The sequence below is a fragment of the Phaethon aethereus genome, assembly GCF_964289735.1.
Source record: "Phaethon aethereus genome assembly, chromosome: 7".
Classification (NCBI taxonomy): domain Eukaryota; kingdom Metazoa; phylum Chordata; class Aves; order Phaethontiformes; family Phaethontidae; genus Phaethon; species Phaethon aethereus.
In genome coordinates this window covers 6,033,860-6,051,568 of record NC_138583.1, presented here as the reverse complement: position 1 = coordinate 6,051,568, position 17,709 = coordinate 6,033,860, and the positions used below count along the sequence as shown (strand labels likewise).

The 17,709-nt window shown below is 40.5% G+C and overlaps 1 protein-coding gene across 2 annotated transcripts in view; it reads right to left on the bottom strand.

The window, feature by feature from the left end:
* Positions 1-1,436, bottom strand: part of HERC4 (HECT and RLD domain containing E3 ubiquitin protein ligase 4) — a gene marked incomplete at both ends in the record, with an annotated part of 32,879 nt that extends 31,443 nt beyond the window's left edge. For both annotated transcript variants that reach the window (XM_082002396.1, XM_082002397.1), the window contains one exon: positions 1,211-1,436. In XM_082002396.1, coding sequence (XP_081858522.1) covers positions 1,211-1,436 — 226 coding nt within the window. The remainder of the gene's footprint in view (positions 1-1,210) is intronic.
* Positions 1,437-17,709: the final 16,273 nt, after the last annotated feature.

The following is a 17,709-nucleotide window of genomic DNA, read 5'->3' as shown; positions in this document are numbered from 1 at the left end:
AAAAAAAAAAAAAATACTGTCAGCTATTTTTCTGGTAACTTTTAGATTTAAAAGACAATTCAGCATCATTTTCAAAGTGGGTAACAAGTATTGAGAGCAAGTCTGACAAGCTGAGTTTCTATTCACGTTCATGAAGCAGATGTTTGCACAGGATTAAAGGTTATCAGTTTTAATATCCATTTACTGTTTCCCAATAGAAGTCCAAATTAGTTTTAAAAAGTTACATATCAACTATACAAAAAAAATCTCTACTTGGCACCAAATCTGAAACTCTGAATAAAGCAGTACTAAAACACTGCATAATGCCTTATTTCCATTTGAAATATTTGTATCAATTATTCATCCAAGTAACCTGTAAAATTGCTACAGCAGTGATTAGAAGTGATATACTAAGCCTTTTCAGTTTGCTTACGTTATGCTATAAGCACAGTAGCACGCAGATATGACTCACACGCACAGCTCTGAAGGGGGCCCATGTGCAGACTCCTCTGCAGTCCCTGCAAGATGTTTACCCACTTCTGCTATAGAACTGCACTAGCAGGAAGCAGAAACACGCATAAAACATAGATAGGAAGAAAAAAGCCCAAAGACGTTTTACATCGCATCCTTTAGGCTTTTCCAAACCCTCTTCCTGTTGCACTGCATATGCTGAAAAGTCTTTTATCAAAAGTTGTACTTTTAGTCCTTAAGAAAAACAAAATCAAGAACACCGCTTTAATCAGACCTGCTCTACAGCGCATATTAGACAACTAAAAACACACAGCACGTTTCTCAACCATGGTATGCTAAATACTCATTTCTACTACATTCCAGTAGCCAAAGCCATACATACAGTATAATGCTAATCCATGTATTGAAGCAGGGCACCTCCCCTTGAGATTAAAAACATCCACTGAGTCTCCCATGGCCTTAGGTAAAGTGATTGCATGCCGGAAATAAAAAATAGCAGCACCACCCAGTTGCACAGCAGGCAAAAACACGGGGGGGCAGCTATGTTTCACAGTTGGTTGTTTCCAACTGTGGCAAGATGCGATTCAATCAAAGAAATGCTTTTCAAGTTAAAAATATGCCCATTCTTGGAAAAACTACTGTGCATACAATTCAGCACATGCACAGACACTGGCAACCTTGGGTTTCGTGTAGCATAACAAAACAAAAAATACATGCACAACCACACGTACTCTCCACAATTCATTACTTCTGAACTTACCGGGTCTTTTCCTGGCTTTTTCATGCCCTAGTTGTCCTAGATCATTGCATCCACATGTATAAACAGTTCCATCATCCAAGACAAAAACAGTATGTCTCAGTCCACATCCTACATCTCTGATCCTTTTATTTAAGAAAAAGTCACTTTTTCTGGGTTCTAAAACAACCTCTTCATCAATTCCACCCAATCCAAGCTGTCCAAAGGATGCATTTCCCCAGCACAACATGTTTATGCTTCTCTTTATCACAGAGATCTTCCAACTTCACTTTTCTAGAATATCCCTTCTGGGTAGCTGTTCGAGAAAAAAAAAGGAAAATGTATGTTTTTTTAAGTATTGTCCCCCAACGTTTGTGTTATCTTCCATACAGCATGCAACACACAAGTTCACTTTCTATGTCCCAATACACTGAAACATTGAACAATTTTTAAGAGTATGATTTACCTTCTTGGACAGTATTTACATTAGCTCTGCAGTAAAAGGCTTTCCTTCCCATTTCAGATGCAACATTTAAGATGTGCAGGCCCTCGGCTTTATTAAACTTGGTTTCAAAAACTTAAAATACCATTCTTTGTAAAACTTCTCTAATCCCTAATCCAGATCTATACAAATGGCAGTCACGACCAATTCTAGCCAGTGGAAATGACATCAAACATCTTTAAAGGAGACAGTAGAGGCTAGTTTCTTTACACAAGGAGCTGCATGACAGGCCTCAAGATCATCCCCAAAAACAACACTTGACTCATAGCTTGGAAAAAATTGGTCAGCTCTGATCAATCCAGTTATGCAACACAAAGAATAATATGATGTGTCAATCATTACATTTAAACAACTATGAGTCAACTGAACTTACAATTTAAAAGAATACAAATAGCTGAAACTCAAGTCCCCCATCTTCCACTGCAATCAACACAGGCTACAGCTTCATAGTTACTCTGCAGTAGCAGAAGGCCACGTATACAAACTCCCCCATGCAAACCCACATCCCTAATGCCTAAATTGCAATTACCAGTATTTGTGCTGACAGACTCTGTACCTGTTTGGAAAGCATACAAAGTTACACTTCTCTTTCATTTTCAGTCTTGCAGATGATGACTTTATGACCGTGTTTTCACTGTTACTTATATCACACTTCCGCGACAGTAAATTTCCCCATATTTTCAGAGGAATTTAAAAATGAATGCAATACTGCTACAAATTTTCATCCATGACCATTATTTGGAAGACAGCACAAATAACGGAATGTGGAATACCATGCACTACAAATGCATTCAGTCTTACATTCTGCACGGTCATAACACGTATAAACCACCTACATATAAAACTGCTCAGAGAAGCAAGACAGCAGCTAGCACCTAAGCGTAACATAAACTAAGGAAAGGCAGAATTCTTGCCAGCAAAACAGGATAAACTATTTTGCTCTGCAAAAGTCAAAACGCAGCAAACAAGATGTTTTTTCTTCTGATGTCATTAAAAAAACCCCAAAAAACAAGAGAGCCAAACAGCTTAAAACGTATTGCATTCTGTTTACCTATCTCAGGAGATGATGCATGATCAAATATTGCCCTAGCTATCACTAGCTATATCCTACCACATTCAGAAGGGGACATCAAAATGAAGACATCTTCGGTTAAGACATCGCTACGCAACAGCAGATTTCACACATCTGTAGCCGTGACTGCAACGCAAGCTTCAACCTGCAATATAAGAAGTTAGAAAAGATGTACGATTACAGTGCTTCAAGATTTCCATAGTCTTAGAGATTTCTCTCCATATCCGGTGGGGAAAAAGGAAGAAAACTTCTCTTTTTTATTCAAACAGATACGTATTTCCACAGAAGAGAGGTTTTTCTGTTCTGATTTTTTTTTTAAGACTCAGTAGCCAAAGAAGTTTTATACTTTGATCTCAAATCACGGCAGTATTTTATCCCTGTGAGTAGTCATGAAAGTCAACTCACGTTGTCAGCTGCTGGATACTACCATGCGTGACGTCAAAAGCGGTCCAATGCCGACACAAAATACAGAACGCGAGGGAAACCACCCAGCTCATTTCCTACGCGCAGAGAGCGAGTAACGGTGCCACAGGGAAGAGTCTGGATGTTTCCCGCAGGCTGCGTAATCTCACCGCGGACGGACACTGACGCGCTCTTAAAGCGCCCCAGCCGCGGGAGGCGCGCCCGGCGATCCCCAGGGCTCTACCGCACGCTCCCGCTCCCCCTCGGCGCGGGACACCGCCCGCGTTCGCCGAGGCGCTGCCAAATGCGGCCAGCCTGCGGCAAGGGCTTAACGGTTCCGCTCCCTGGGGCGCGGCTTCCCCGGGCGCCGCCGCCGCGGTGGGGTGCAGAGAGAGGGGCCGCGGGGCCGGGACCGGGGCGGCCCGGCGGGGGAGCGCAGGTCGGCGGCCGGAGCGGGGCCTCCGCCCGTTCTGAGGGGGCGGCGCCAGGCGCCGAGATCCCCTCAGCGCGCCCCGCGGCTGCTAAGCGGCGTCACCCGTAACGGCCTTAACCGCCCCGGCCCACCGGCCGCCCCGCTCCCACAGCCGCCGTCCCACCGGCCCCGCGGCCCGAGCGCGGCTCCGTCCACTTTCCCGTCCGCCCCGCGGGGCCGACGGGCGGCAGCGCCTGGGTCCGCAGAGGTCCAGCGGAGTGGCCCGGCGGCACTCACCGGCGGCGGCGGCGAAGCGCTCCGCTCCCCCCGGCCCGCCGCAGGCACCCACCGGCCACCGCGAGGGCGTGAGTGGCCCCAGCACGAAGCCGTGACAGGGCCCGGCCGCCGCTCCTGCGCAGGCGCGAACTCAGCGGGCGGGGCGGTGGCGCTCCCGCTTCGCCGCCTGCCCCCCTCCCCAGCCTCGTGGTCAGGGGCGGTGACGCAGCGGCGGCGCAGCGTGACGTCAGCGCGGACCTCGGCGGGGCTCGGCAGCGGCAAGTCACTGAGGGAGCCCTGCCGGGGCCCCTAGCAAGGCTCGAAGGGAGGTTACGGTCGGAGTTGCCGCGTGGCTTCGGTTCCCGTTGTTGGGCTGTGAAGAGGCTGAGCGAGAAGTTGACAATTAAAAAGGCGTTTAGGAAAAATGACCGTGAAGTGACGAATGCTGGAACGATGCCTTCGTCCTCCCGGTGCGCCTGGAGGACGGCACCGGAGAAAAGCGGAGTGGGGTGCGGGAGGGTGCCGTTAGCTCGGGTGCTCGCTCCGCGGCGGTGACTGCAGCTGTACGTGTTCTTGGCGTGGGAACGAGCGAGCGTGAAAAAATACAGCAGCTTTAAAACATACCATTGTTGTATTACATCACGATTTTTAAATCAAGAATTAAAAAAATTGACTATGTTCTGGGGCAAATCACTCCCTCTATGCTTGCTGAGAAGAGGTCTCTCTGACGGCATGTTTCTCCTTCCGTGCAGAGTGGCTAAGAGACTGACTTGGCTGCGTGTTGCATTCCTTATCCGTGATCCACGGAGATCCGCAGAAGCCTCTGCTTGATCTCCGAGGGCACGAAAAGAATGAGATTAGTGAGCGGGAAGAAACTGGATCCGCCAGGGAGAAGCAGGAACAAACTGTTCGTCATACTGCAGTTACCTGTCATTAAGTTCTGACGCAGGGACTTTGTCCCCGAGGGAAGAGCAGCCAGGACACAGGCCCTCCCGGCCCCAGGAGCGGGCGGGAGGGGGGTCTCTGCCGTATCCCTCTGGCAGCAATGCATGCCCTTCTCTGAACTTAGAAGCTTTTCCCAGGGTCGGCGCACACACGAGGTGGGCAAACGTGTTAAAACGTTTTTTTCACTGAACACCTATCTCTAATGGAGCAACTAAAGAGACATTTACACGCTAGACATATTTTTTAGCTTTTTTCCTAGGATTTTGCGTAGTACTGGGAGGAAAATCCATTGCCATTTATGTAAGTGGATCGGGTTGGGAATCCAAATGCGGTTTCCTTATTTAGCAGCCTCTCTACAGTAGTTCTGCAGTCCACCTTCATGTAGGTCAGGAATTAGAAAAGGCCAGGACCAGGAGTACTTCACAGCAAGTGATTTTGCAAACTATGAGTAAGAAAGGTTCTGCGTTTGGTGTCGTTTTACCCTGTAACGGAAAGCATTTAAAAAAAAAAAAAAAAGACAAAATAGGATGTCTTGGTCCAGCCATTAAACACTCCTTTCTCTATCTGAATAGATAAGATTCTACAGGACTTCTCAGGATTTGTGGCTATAAAGTTATCAGTAAAGATCCAAACCAGAAATGTTAAATTCATACATAGAGAAAATGAGATCGCTGCATAGCTGACAGAGGCCAAAATGATGCAGCATTTTTCAGGGTAGCAAATGCACAGGTTTGTTATTTAAAGGAGAGATGCGAGTGATTTGCATTTTTCCATGCTGCACGTAAGAAGGGAAGGTTAGCAGTAGCTGTTACACATAGCAAATGGAGGAAAACATTTCATTCATTATCTTCTCAATTCCCTTTTCCCTTTATTTGTGAGACCACTAGAGTAATAACTGCAAATAATTACACTGTGAAGTAGATTTTAAATACTGTCATTCATTGTGCAATGTGTCCTCTGACCAGCATGTGGGGATATGTCCATGTACTTGAAGAGAACATTATATGCCTAGTACAATTTTTACATAGAGAAGTATTTTGAAATAACTGGCCTTACACATTAAATGAGAAATATATAAAGCATGAAACAACATAGTGTTGCACAAATCTCAACTTCCTTCTGTAATATACATAGCTATTTTATTTGAAAGAACTATTTTAGTCCTAAAATCAGATTACTGTAAGTTAAATAATTCAAATGTGTCTTCAAATGAAGTATAAGCCATATTTTTATTCCACTTACTACCTATCCTAGCAAATTTTCTTTTTCTGTGCCAGAGAAGCCATATCCTGCCTGTCTTAATGCCTTGAGAGAGCCCCTTCCTTTATAGGACTAAAGATAACACAGGCTGTGGGGCAAAGGGAGTACCTGCTCTGATGCCACAGCAGATCCACTGCTTGGACTCCCTGCCACTCAGTACAACCAATTCTGCATCATTTAAATCTGCCAAAACGTGGTTCTGTAGTTGCAGTGGCCAAGAGAACCATGGGTGAGCATGCTTGCACCTCAAAATTCCCAATGTCCATTTGAGTACTTGTGAAAAATACAGTATTTTGTAGTGATGCAAAATCCAGTAAGAGTGAGAAATGTAAATCTAGTTAACTTCAGGGAAGTGATTTATTCCTTCTAAGTGCCTTAGCACAGAGGGTTTCCTATTACAATTGGACAGTCTTCTTACTGATGGTCATAACAAGCAGGAAACTATTTTCAGTTGCCTTGCCATTATTAAATAGCAATGCTTGGCTACTGCCTGTGATTGCTGTCAGCACAATTGTGTTTTTTAAATTGTACACCAGTTAACCACCCATTAAAAAATACAAAAATGAAAAAAATTCCTATATGATGTTTACTAATGTATACTTTATGCTTTATTAGTTGAAAACATCTTTCAGTTAATATACATGTTTTTGAAGGCTACTGTGTTACGGAATAAAACTTTCTGTATAGCTAATAACAGAGATGGACTCTGTGCTCTGCCTCCATTTCCTCCTGGCAACAGTCAGTACGTACTTTATAAACATTAATTCCTCATTTCAAACCCCTTTGTTTTATATTCTGATGTGTCACAGACTACGGAAAATAGAAATGGGTGTCCAGAACATCTGATAACATGAAATTAGAGATGTCAGCATTTTGCTGTGAGAAATTACTAACCTTTATGTGAAGACTTTGTGTAGAATATTCTTGATTAAGACAAAGGAAAGGCTTTAGAATGCAAATAGCCTTACAAACAAGGTACAGTCAGACCCTTTTATGCCATTTCAGTTTTACATTTTGTCCTTATATTCTTCACAGTATCAGTATTTGTATGTTAGTGAATTAATGAAAGTGCCTACGTAGACATACAGACAAAACTCACACATACACATGGAGTACATATTTGATATGCTCTGCTAATGTATAGCTGGGCATGTTTTAGTTTTCTGTCTGCCAGCCCTGCTCACTGTAATGATTCTGATTAGCTCAAATGCAAATGTGCTTACCGGTAAGACCATTTATTTAGTAACTGATGGCTATATGGTGGAAAAAAATGAAGAGTTTTTGACATGTTTGTGAAGGTAAATCACTGTATAAATACTAAATGGACAATATTCTGTGTCTACCTCAAGGCACCTAATTAAGGGAGCTGTTGTAGGATAACCTGAGGAGTCATACCTTCAAATAAGATAAGAAAAACCAAAAGCCTGCAACACCCCATTTCCCTCATCCTCTCAGGCCACCAAATCTATCTGAAATAGCCAAAAGAATGCTATTCACATTCACTATTCACAGGGTAACAGATGTAAAGAAAATGGAAAAGCAGCGAAGCACAAGGATGAATCCTGGACAGAAAGACTACAATGAAGGAAACAAGATGACCTTTGTATTAGGTATGAAGCCCTTGTGCTCACACACTCTTGCGTGGATCCAATATCCCCAAGCCCACAGAAACTGCAGCTGGCGCTCCGAGTGACTACCCCATACCCTGGCAGAAGTGCCCAGGCACCTGCAGGTTGGGGCTGAAGATGCTGAACATTTTTAAGCATCCTACGCACAGGGTTGGGAGTGCAGCCCCTTCCCACATGTGGCACGTTCTCTTCCTATTTCAGTGATGTTTCACACTATTACATGAATTTTTCTGTTATAAATAGATTAGCAGGACAGGTGCTAACTGAACACCAGGAAATTCCCATGTAATCTTTTGGGTTTTTTGGCTTAAGTGTTGGATGCTGAGACACCAGTTCACATGTCATTAAACTGGGCTTTTGGTCAGGCCGAAACAGGTCTTTGATTTTTAAGGTGCAATCCTACAGGAATACAAGACCAATAGTTGAGCCAGTTCTGCCCTGCAGAGACCAATTTGAGAACACACTGAACCTCAGCTTATAAAATAGCAGCTCCAAGTGGTGCCACATGCTGCTGTTTCTGACATGACACTGTGTCTTTGCATGGCAGGATGATGAAGCACCCTAAAATTAGCCGCCTTACTATTTCGTAAAGAGCAGGCAGAAAGGTAGCAGCCCGCGCTCAGGAGAACAAAGAGGCACAGGAGAGGACCAGAACTGAGGCTCACACACAGGCTAGTCACAGCACTTCATGGTGAGCACTCTTGGCTTCTTTGCAAATTTCCATGTTGGATTGTTTAGTGTCATTTCTTATCCCAAGCACAGGGTGACCTGATTGTGAAAGAAGAAAGGTGCTGGTGTAAACAGGGGTGGGGTGGAGGGATCTGTTCTCTCAGCAGGCTTGGGAGATAGCAGAGCGGAAAACTAACTGCAGAAATGACACGGATGGTCTCGTCTCTTAGGGGTGTAGTGGGAGCTGGCATTTAATTCACACAATTAAGTTTGCTGTTACTGGGATAGAGTTGGGAATGGAAGTAAAAATTATGCTCGTATGGAAACCAGAAATAGCACAATAAAGCCCCCTCTCTATTAAGCCAGACTGAATTTTTCCTGATATTCAGCTCACTCTCCACTCCATTTCTTGGGTGATAAAGTCATTGGCTTTACAAGGAGTTAAGATTTGAGAGAAAAATACTTCCAAGCAGTAGGAAGATAGGCATGAATGTGTTTGGGTATGGGAACAGAAATAGCGAAGGAAAAAGTCCTAGGCCAGAATAATGCTTGCAGATGAGGAGAACAAAGAAACGGTGAGGAAACGTTTGAATATCAGAGGGCACAACAGAGATGACATGAAATGGATGTTAGGGCTGATGGCTAGGAGAGAAGTAGACATGGCATGCATCTCTAGGAAACAGAGGACTCCACCATCAGCTAGGTCTAATAGCCTGTGGCCCTGTGCCTGTCAGGACATGCTGGTTTCTCTATTCCTATGGTAGGACTCTGCGAAGAATACCCGGGAAGAAAATAACTCTGAGGCATAAACTGTGACCAGTATGTTCAAACTACATCCAGCCGTTTCTGTTATTAGTTATTGCTCAAAAATATGGGACTATTTTGCAATAAAGATATTTCTGTTTAGTAAAGATGACTGGACAGTACTTTGCAGCTTTTGTGATTTAATTCAGGCTAAGACTCATGATTTCACATGTATTACTGAAACCCAGAGCAGCGTGATACTGTGAGATCTATTTTCGTGCAGTTAGCAACTGACAGATATTTGGTACAGCATGGACTGAAATGTGGTGTCAAATGGGTAATGAATCTGTGCCATTTGTATCAACTACAGTACAGGACATCTCTATTCAAAATGTGGATTAAATATTCAAAGTGGACAAAGGCTCTTGGACAGATGGAAAATTAGGTTTCTCTTGTGGAGGTTGTTAAGGAGCTCCATAGAAATTATATGTGAGCAGTCAGAGCTTGGAGTCCTTGGAGGACTGTAACTCTGAATTTCCTATGATGTGATGGAAAGTGGTTTGTGTAAGATGAGCAACCAAATCCTCATAACTGTGAAAAATGGAATCACTGCTGCTACCTACGCACATTTATACATAGAGAAACCTATAGACTCCTCATGTTCTCAGAGATCTCCTATGCCAGTACTTACTAAGCTCTCATTTAAGAAAGAAAAATTTCCACAAACTTGTAATCTTTTGTTTCTGTTTACTGACACTGCAGTTGTGCAAAATGCTGATGATCTTCTTGTTGATTTTTTAATATGAGTGATTGAGAGGCTCTTATTTCTCTCCAGACCGTCTTGGGACAATGTTCTTGGGATAACGTTTCTTTGTTTATTTGGTCTACCAGCATGCAAAAAACTGTTTCAATTTAGAACTTCAGGCTTGTAAAGGAGAGGCCAAAGCAACTATATATCATTTAGAAGCAGAAACAGTAGAGCAGCCACCTGTGCCAAACCTCCATTGCATTTAGCTGGCTTGTTTTTTCTTGGATAGGGAGGGAGGTAGCAGTGATTCATTACCTACGTCTGATTGATGCAGGCTTTCTTGTCATTAATGTCAGCAAGCCGCTAGGACACCACTAAATATGATCACTGATCCCAATCAGAAATTATCATTTGAGGGGTACTGGATAGCCCCCACTTAACACACATACATTTACGTTCATGAAAAAGAATACAGGGCTATTTCCAGCTTCTGGACAGGGTTCTGGGGCAGCAAGATTACTCTTAAACATACATAGAAATAAATTTGAGAGTAGTCCTAGGGTTTGGATCCCTGGAGATTCAAGCGAGATTGTCCCCAAGACTTTCTCAGGAAAAGACATAGCATTTCCACAGTATCCAACTGAGATATAGCAGCTTCTGTTCAGCCCATGACCCAGTAGAAACATCCAAAACCAGACCAATTACCAGCAGGAAAGTCAGCTCAAAACTCCAATTTAATCAGAAAACACTTCCACAACATTTTTTAGCCAGTAGACTTGTAAAAAAATATTGTGCCCAACATGATAAAACTTTTGCAAATACCAACAATTCAATACAAACAATATTGTATGCTTATAAGCTTGTAGCAAATTCAGCCAGGAGAACTGGCTCTTTAACAGAGAGTATAAATATTACAAATTAAATTCCTTTAAGTATAACATTTTTTTAAATATTATGAATGAAAACAATGCTTATTTGGCCTTATGGCCAAGTGGTTGCTTTGTAATAAGCAGTATTAGGATTAAAAACCACTTTTCCTGAGAGGCAAATGACATATGATCTGTATAATTTTTCCTGACCTCTTGTTCAAGTTTGAGCCTCTAAATAGCTCATCACCATTATAAACCTGTTTGTGTTCTCTTCTGAGTTTATAATAACCGTAAGCATTAAAACAGTCTGTTCCTAACTATAATAATCCCCATGGGCTTCCCTGCAGAATTATAATGGATATGAACCTAGAAGTGTTTTGTTTATAACCATTACAAATAGTCATAATTTCCAGTGAGTTATATCAGCAATGATCTCTTAAGAATCTAGTATTTGGGATTACAGTATCTGCACATTTTCAAGTCAAATTTATGAAAATTGTTATTTTTTGGCCAAGATTCAGTTTAAAATAGTTAATAGCAATACATACGATTTTAAAGTCTTCACTTTAAAAGTTCCTACACCGTTAGTTCTACAGCTAATTTTGACTGGATACAGAACTCACTATTTACCCAAGTAACAACAAAACAGATACTGTTATATTAATTTTCCTGATGTTTTCTAACAAAATCATGGCAAGTTAAAAGAAATACCATTTGACAAGTAGAATTAAAATGTTTTTTTAAATATAATTTAAATGTATGTGTTTTGAAGTAAGATTTAAAATCTCAAGAATTACCAAGAAAGTTTATGTTTATAGCTACATTTCAGGAAACCTGTGATTTTTTTAATATTTGAGACACTAAGGATTCCATGCTTGCCTCTGCCATAATTTCCTTGGACATATAGTGATCAACATAAAAAGAATAAAACTGGAAACTAATAATATATTAATCATCACATATTTTCTGATGAAAACATCTGGCTGCATCAAATCCTGCATCTCAGGATCTAGACCCGAGAGATCTTCACATCTCTGCAAAAGAACCAAAGGTTTTCTCTTGCACAATATAAGTAGAGAACAAGTATTTTAGGATTAGGAAGCATACAGTATGTAAAGAGTTTCTTTCCTAAGTTTTTCAAAACGAGGAAAGGAAACAATACTGCTTGGAGCACTGTTATCCCCCTTAATAGTTTTAATAATACAATCAAAAGGAGCCCATGGGAGCACACAGGAAGTAGCTATATCTGCAAGGTGGAGACTCTTACTAGAGGCCTCATTCTTGGTAATCAAATTCTTAATTGTTTCTTGGATTTTAAACTTTATTTCTTGACTAAAGCTGGGAAAACTCTGGAAGTTCTTCCCACTGAGTTTCCCACTTCCCGCTTTCTCTTGGCCCTCCCTGGCCTGTAAACCAAAGCCTTCATTTTCCCTGCTTCCCTTTCCTCTAGGTCAAACCTTCAGATGGGCGAGTTGTTTCTCAATGGACCTAATGCCAATTCAAACTAGCTGAGTCTTGATGGGTTTATATCACATCTCAAAAACTCACAACTGAGTATGCCAAGTATGAAAAAATACATGTTTATACTCCTTTCGTGCAGTGCAGTCAGCAAACTGAAATGCATTTCATGTAAACTCTATCCATCGCAGCATGATACCAGCGGTTCTGGCTCCCCTTCCTGTTCCAGTGTTCTATTCACTCAAACACCTTAAATCCTATTCAACACCTCAATGTGCAACAAAACAAACCTGCTGTATACAGGAGGAACAGTTTTCATACACGATACCCATGGGTTATAAACATTATGGTTGAGACTTTCTAAAGTATGTATTTTGATTTTCAAAAATTGTTGAGTAAAGATTTAGGTGACTGCCTCTAGTCACTTGTTGTCAAAATCTTGGCCAATATGAAGTTATATAAACACCACAAATGAGAGTATACAACTGGATCTACACAGGTAATCCCTTAGCTTTTTAACAAATATGTAAGAAAATCAGAAGTATATCTTTGTAATTATTTAATGAAAACAGGCTTGGTTTTCATATCCTGTCTTTGAATTTCCGAAGCAGTAAATATTTCTTTATGAAATGGATGTTTTCTTGATTTACTATATTGTCCTGGTTTAACATCAAGTATACACTTTAAGAACATTCTGCCTAAAATTTAGTTCAAATATTGAGTTTCCACAGCCCCACGCCAGCAATTAAGCATGCCAAAAAAGCTTGTTGTCCTTTAAAAGGCCTTTACTAACCAAATTAAATGAAAAATACTTACCATGATATTTGCATTTTCTTTCTAAGTGTCACAGTTTGGAGTTTTCCAATATTCTTCCTTTTCTAAAGCAAAAAGAAGTGAGACATTTAAAAAAGCATTTTCAAAGACACCCTAAGCAGAAAGAAAATTCCTTTTTATAACTTGTGTGATAGCACATGGCATTACTATATGTCACTGATGTACCAGTTGGTCTAAACTTGGCTTGTTATATGCGTGGTTTATCAGATCAGAATATATTTTAAATCCTGTGATGTATCTTTTGACTCCTTTCATTGAGTAAATTAATATTTTGACTGTTTGGAAGTTAGATGGTTCTGGAGACTGACAAGTGCATAAGCAGAACCACCGGCTTAAATGTGGCCTGGGAAAGTAGTCATAAATATTTTTGATTACTAGGCGATTTATTTGAAATTAATTAGAAGTTTTATTTAGCTTCCTATTAGAAAAGGTATATCCTCCTCTCTCTTCCTTTCTCTGTCTTACATACTTGTGAAAAAGTCACATATGGCATAGTTACCAATTTGCATGGCTAGTCAGAATAGCCAGTACCTCCTGCTATTGTTGCTGAGGTAATTTTCTGGGTCATGATCCTTAATTTGGTAAGTGAACTTACATTATCTGAATACCACTTGTTCTTTAGCTAGACAGAGTGATTCTGATACTGCTGGTGCTTAATAAGCTGGTACTATCAAATTACTTTAATTCTCATCTCCGTCCCTTCTGAAAGTTTGCTTGTGTTTTGACAAAAAAGACTCTTATTTTAAAATTAATTCTGTCAGCAAAATTGTATCCTAAAAAGCCAGGGTTTTTGAAGCTTCATCAGTATCTATAGATGCAATTTTTGCAGTGCATCTTCATATAAACTTTTACAAATTACGTTATAATGCAAGTCAGTTTAAAATTACAATGAAAAAAGCAACATTTAAAGTGGGAAGGTGACTCAGTGGCCTGAGGGAAGGCGTTCCAGACAGATGAGGCAGCACATGGGAAAGAGTGCCAGAATCATCGGGAGGGGCTGGTAAACTGATCTCAAGTGTGCAGAATAAGGTGACACACTAAAGTGCTGGTAAAACAGTAACTATTTATCAAATCAGTCACCTAATGAGCTTCAGAGTTTGGGAATGATACACTAGTTATGTTTTCATTACAAAATGGCACTGTTTTAATACAAAAGAGAAAAATTTTAAATAGAACTTGTGCAGAAGTTGTTTTTTTTCCCTTGTTGTACAATCAGAGAGCTGGGCAGAGTCAATGCTTTCTGAATGCTATGCATAAGGGGTCAAATAATAGCAGGTAGCACTCATTCTCCAAGCTATAACCAGGCAACATGATTCCCCTAACCCCACAGGCCATGACTGTATTTTATTTGTTGGCACAAAGACTGCCATGCTTTGCTGCTGCCACCATGTGTCGAGATGGTAGGTTCCATGTAAGTATGGATAGAATATCTCTTCCCCAGTTGTGTCCCTTCTGACTACCCAGCTGACTAGAGGTGATACTGTCTACAGTTCTAGTTGTCTATAACAGGCATAGAAGCTTCTGATGCTCAAAACAGCAGCCATTCAGTCTGGTTTTGGTTACTCTAAAACCCTAAAGGTCCTGACCTACACTACCATTAGGCTGAGCTGCCTCAGGCTCCTGCCAGCTGCCTGGCCCTTTAATTTGCTGTAGGCCTCAGGGCTTCTAATATAAAACAAATACATACAATGGAAAGCCACTACACCTAATTAGAAAAAAGATACTGAAGATACCTGAATTTTATAGCAATAGTGTATAAGTTCTTAGTTCAGACAGGAGACAAGAACCTCTGAGTATATTTCCCTCATTACCATGCAACTCATATTATTCCGCAAATAACAGCCACACTTATTTTGCTCTTCTATGTTAAAAGCACTTACAGATGGACTGTCGGTGAAGTCTCTCAGTTCTTTAAAGGTTTTGGAATTTCTTTATAAGTAGTCTGGATGAAATTCTGCTCTCTGTTCTAGATGTGCAATGCCATTTAAGTGATAAGGACTGCACTGTAAATCTGTTTGACGAATGTGTAATTGGAAATAGAGACCGTGTGGTTACAAAATACACCTCACTAGACTGACTCTTAATCCAGTTTTAAAAATAAAATCCATAAGGTGGTGTTGTGTTAATCACAACCCCACCAATCACAAATCAAAAGCATTCATGTATAGGACCCGGTGTCTGGACAACAGTAAGTGGTTAAAAAAGACACACAGTGTTGATGTCAGGTCTGCTTAATATTAACTATAGAAAAAAATTACCATGAGAAAAAAAATTGAACTTTCATTACAATACAAATAGAAGGATAAAAACTTTAAATAATCAAAATATAAAGTATATAATGTGGCTTTCACTTCAGTAACATCCCTGTATTTGCTTTTCCTTTAGATTTAAGTAACAAGATATACCTCCACTCTTTGTACCACTCCCTCTCTCAATCTGTTCAGCTGGTATTAATCATGGCTATAAACATCCTTTTTAGATGTTGTGGAGATGTATGTTCTGAAGCAAGGTAAAGAAGCCAATTGAAATGGATAGATCTGTAGCTGCTAGGGTCTAATCTTGTTTTATCTGAAGAACAAATTGGGCGAGCCACAAAAAACGGGAAAACAAAACCCAGAAAAGAACAGCAAAAGTAAGAACACAGTATTTGGCTTAGTGCCCTCTCTTACATGTAATCTGAGGAAAACAAGTCCATCATTGTATCAGCTACAGCACAGTCTGGCAAACCTGTACCAGCATTGGACTGAGTCGGTGCCAAGTGGTGTTCTCTTAGTTGAAGACCTGAAAAAAACATAGCAAAATTAGTCTTGACTGCTAAGCCAGGTTCTTACTAAAAACAAGAGAAGGAAAGCCATGAAAGACAAGAAATAAAGTGAGGAAATAAAAGAAGACAGGGAAGGAGAGGGTCATAGTAGGAATGCAAATCTCACATATCAGAGTGTCCCAAATGAGGTGAAGACAGTAGAACTGGCATTATCAGATCCCATTTTATGGTCTGTTTTGGACTAGTCAATGCCTCGCAATCAGGACAGTGCAATCAAAGTGGATCCTGTAGTCTCTGACAATGCTGGGAGTAGTAACCCTGACTGTAAATCTCACACCTTCCAATGAAGCTGGGTTTTTTGGCATCAATGTCAAATCAAGCTTCCTCGTGCTTCACTTGCCCAAAGAAAGTCATGAATGGAACAGCACATCCCCTTGATATTTTGTTCAGTAATCAAACCCAGGTCCTGTGTTATTAATTTTAATCCATTGATTTCTGATCTTGTGTTTCTGTTGATTACCAGACATAGTCTCCACCAAGTCATTGGATTTTATAGACAGGAGTCCTCATTAGTATTATCTCAATTTTTTCCGTATTTGATTTTTAAATTATTTTAAAAAACAATCTTATATAACAGGTTGCATCAAACTTTTGCTTCTGTTGGGCAACTGCCAGTCTCTATATATCAATATTTGCTGTGTGCTCTACAAATCACTGAAGTCTGGTAGCGCTGACCCCAGATAGAACGTGATGTGAGCAAAACCCTACACCGACAGATGATGATAACTTCAAGGAGATCCTACTCAGCCATGTGAGCACTTCCAGGTAGAGCTTGTGCACTTCATATTTGAACCATAAAGGGAAACTATGCACTTTAAAATTTGAATGCTATCGAATAAGAGAACTTATCCCAACTTAAAAAAAAAAAGAAAGAAGAATACAGATGGAAGAATGTAGGAGAACCTAATAAAATACTGACTATACAGGGAACAGTAAAATGGTTATGACCAGACACTTTTTGCTAAGTCTTTTGTATTACAGACATCTTTGCAAGTTGACCAAGTTCTTTGAAAGGCTAAATACAAGATAGTATTGTACCATGGATAACAATTCACAAGAAAAAAAAGGTCATAATTTAAAATAAGGGCATGGTGTCCTCCATTTTTTTAGGCAGGGAATCCACCTTAAAGGATCTGACACTTTAACAATTTAGTATAATTTTTTTACAAAAAAGGGGTTTTACAAATCCTCTTTTACAATTGCCACCCATAACATCAATTATTTAATGATCTGGGGATTTTCTCTGCGTTCTACAGAAATCTTTATAACATTTTTCAGCTGCACCATTTCTACTGCAACACAGCAAAAATACTGGTATATTTTTACCTGTTGATTCATTTTGAAAAGCAAATAGATGGAACATTGGATGAAACTGAATGAAGATAGTACAAGAGATTGTGGCTCTGTGTGGATGGCTCAAAGACTGCTTTCATTACTGTGGTTATAACTAACTTTTTGGAAAAGTCTGACTCATCTCCTGATGATGTTAGTGACAGAACAATCACTGATTTGATTTGAAAAATGGAATCAGGCCCCATACATTACTAGTACATTTAATCTAAATAATTAACAAGACTCAAAAATTCTCTTGTGATACTCAGGCAATCCCCACATGAGTGCTACCCTGTTAAATGATAAAGGCTGTTTTGGGCTGGGTGAAAAAGAAATAGGCACTGAAGGAACATTTCAGCATTATTATTTGTGCCTTCTACAGAAAAGAGCTACCATTTCTTTCATCCTTCGGATATGTCTCCACTTCTAAAATTAGAATCTGAGTTAGAATCACACAATACCTGGCAGGCTCATGCTAAGACATGCACTGCATAATGATATGAATAGAAAATACCCAGCTCATATTACCTTACACAAGGTTTGCTAAT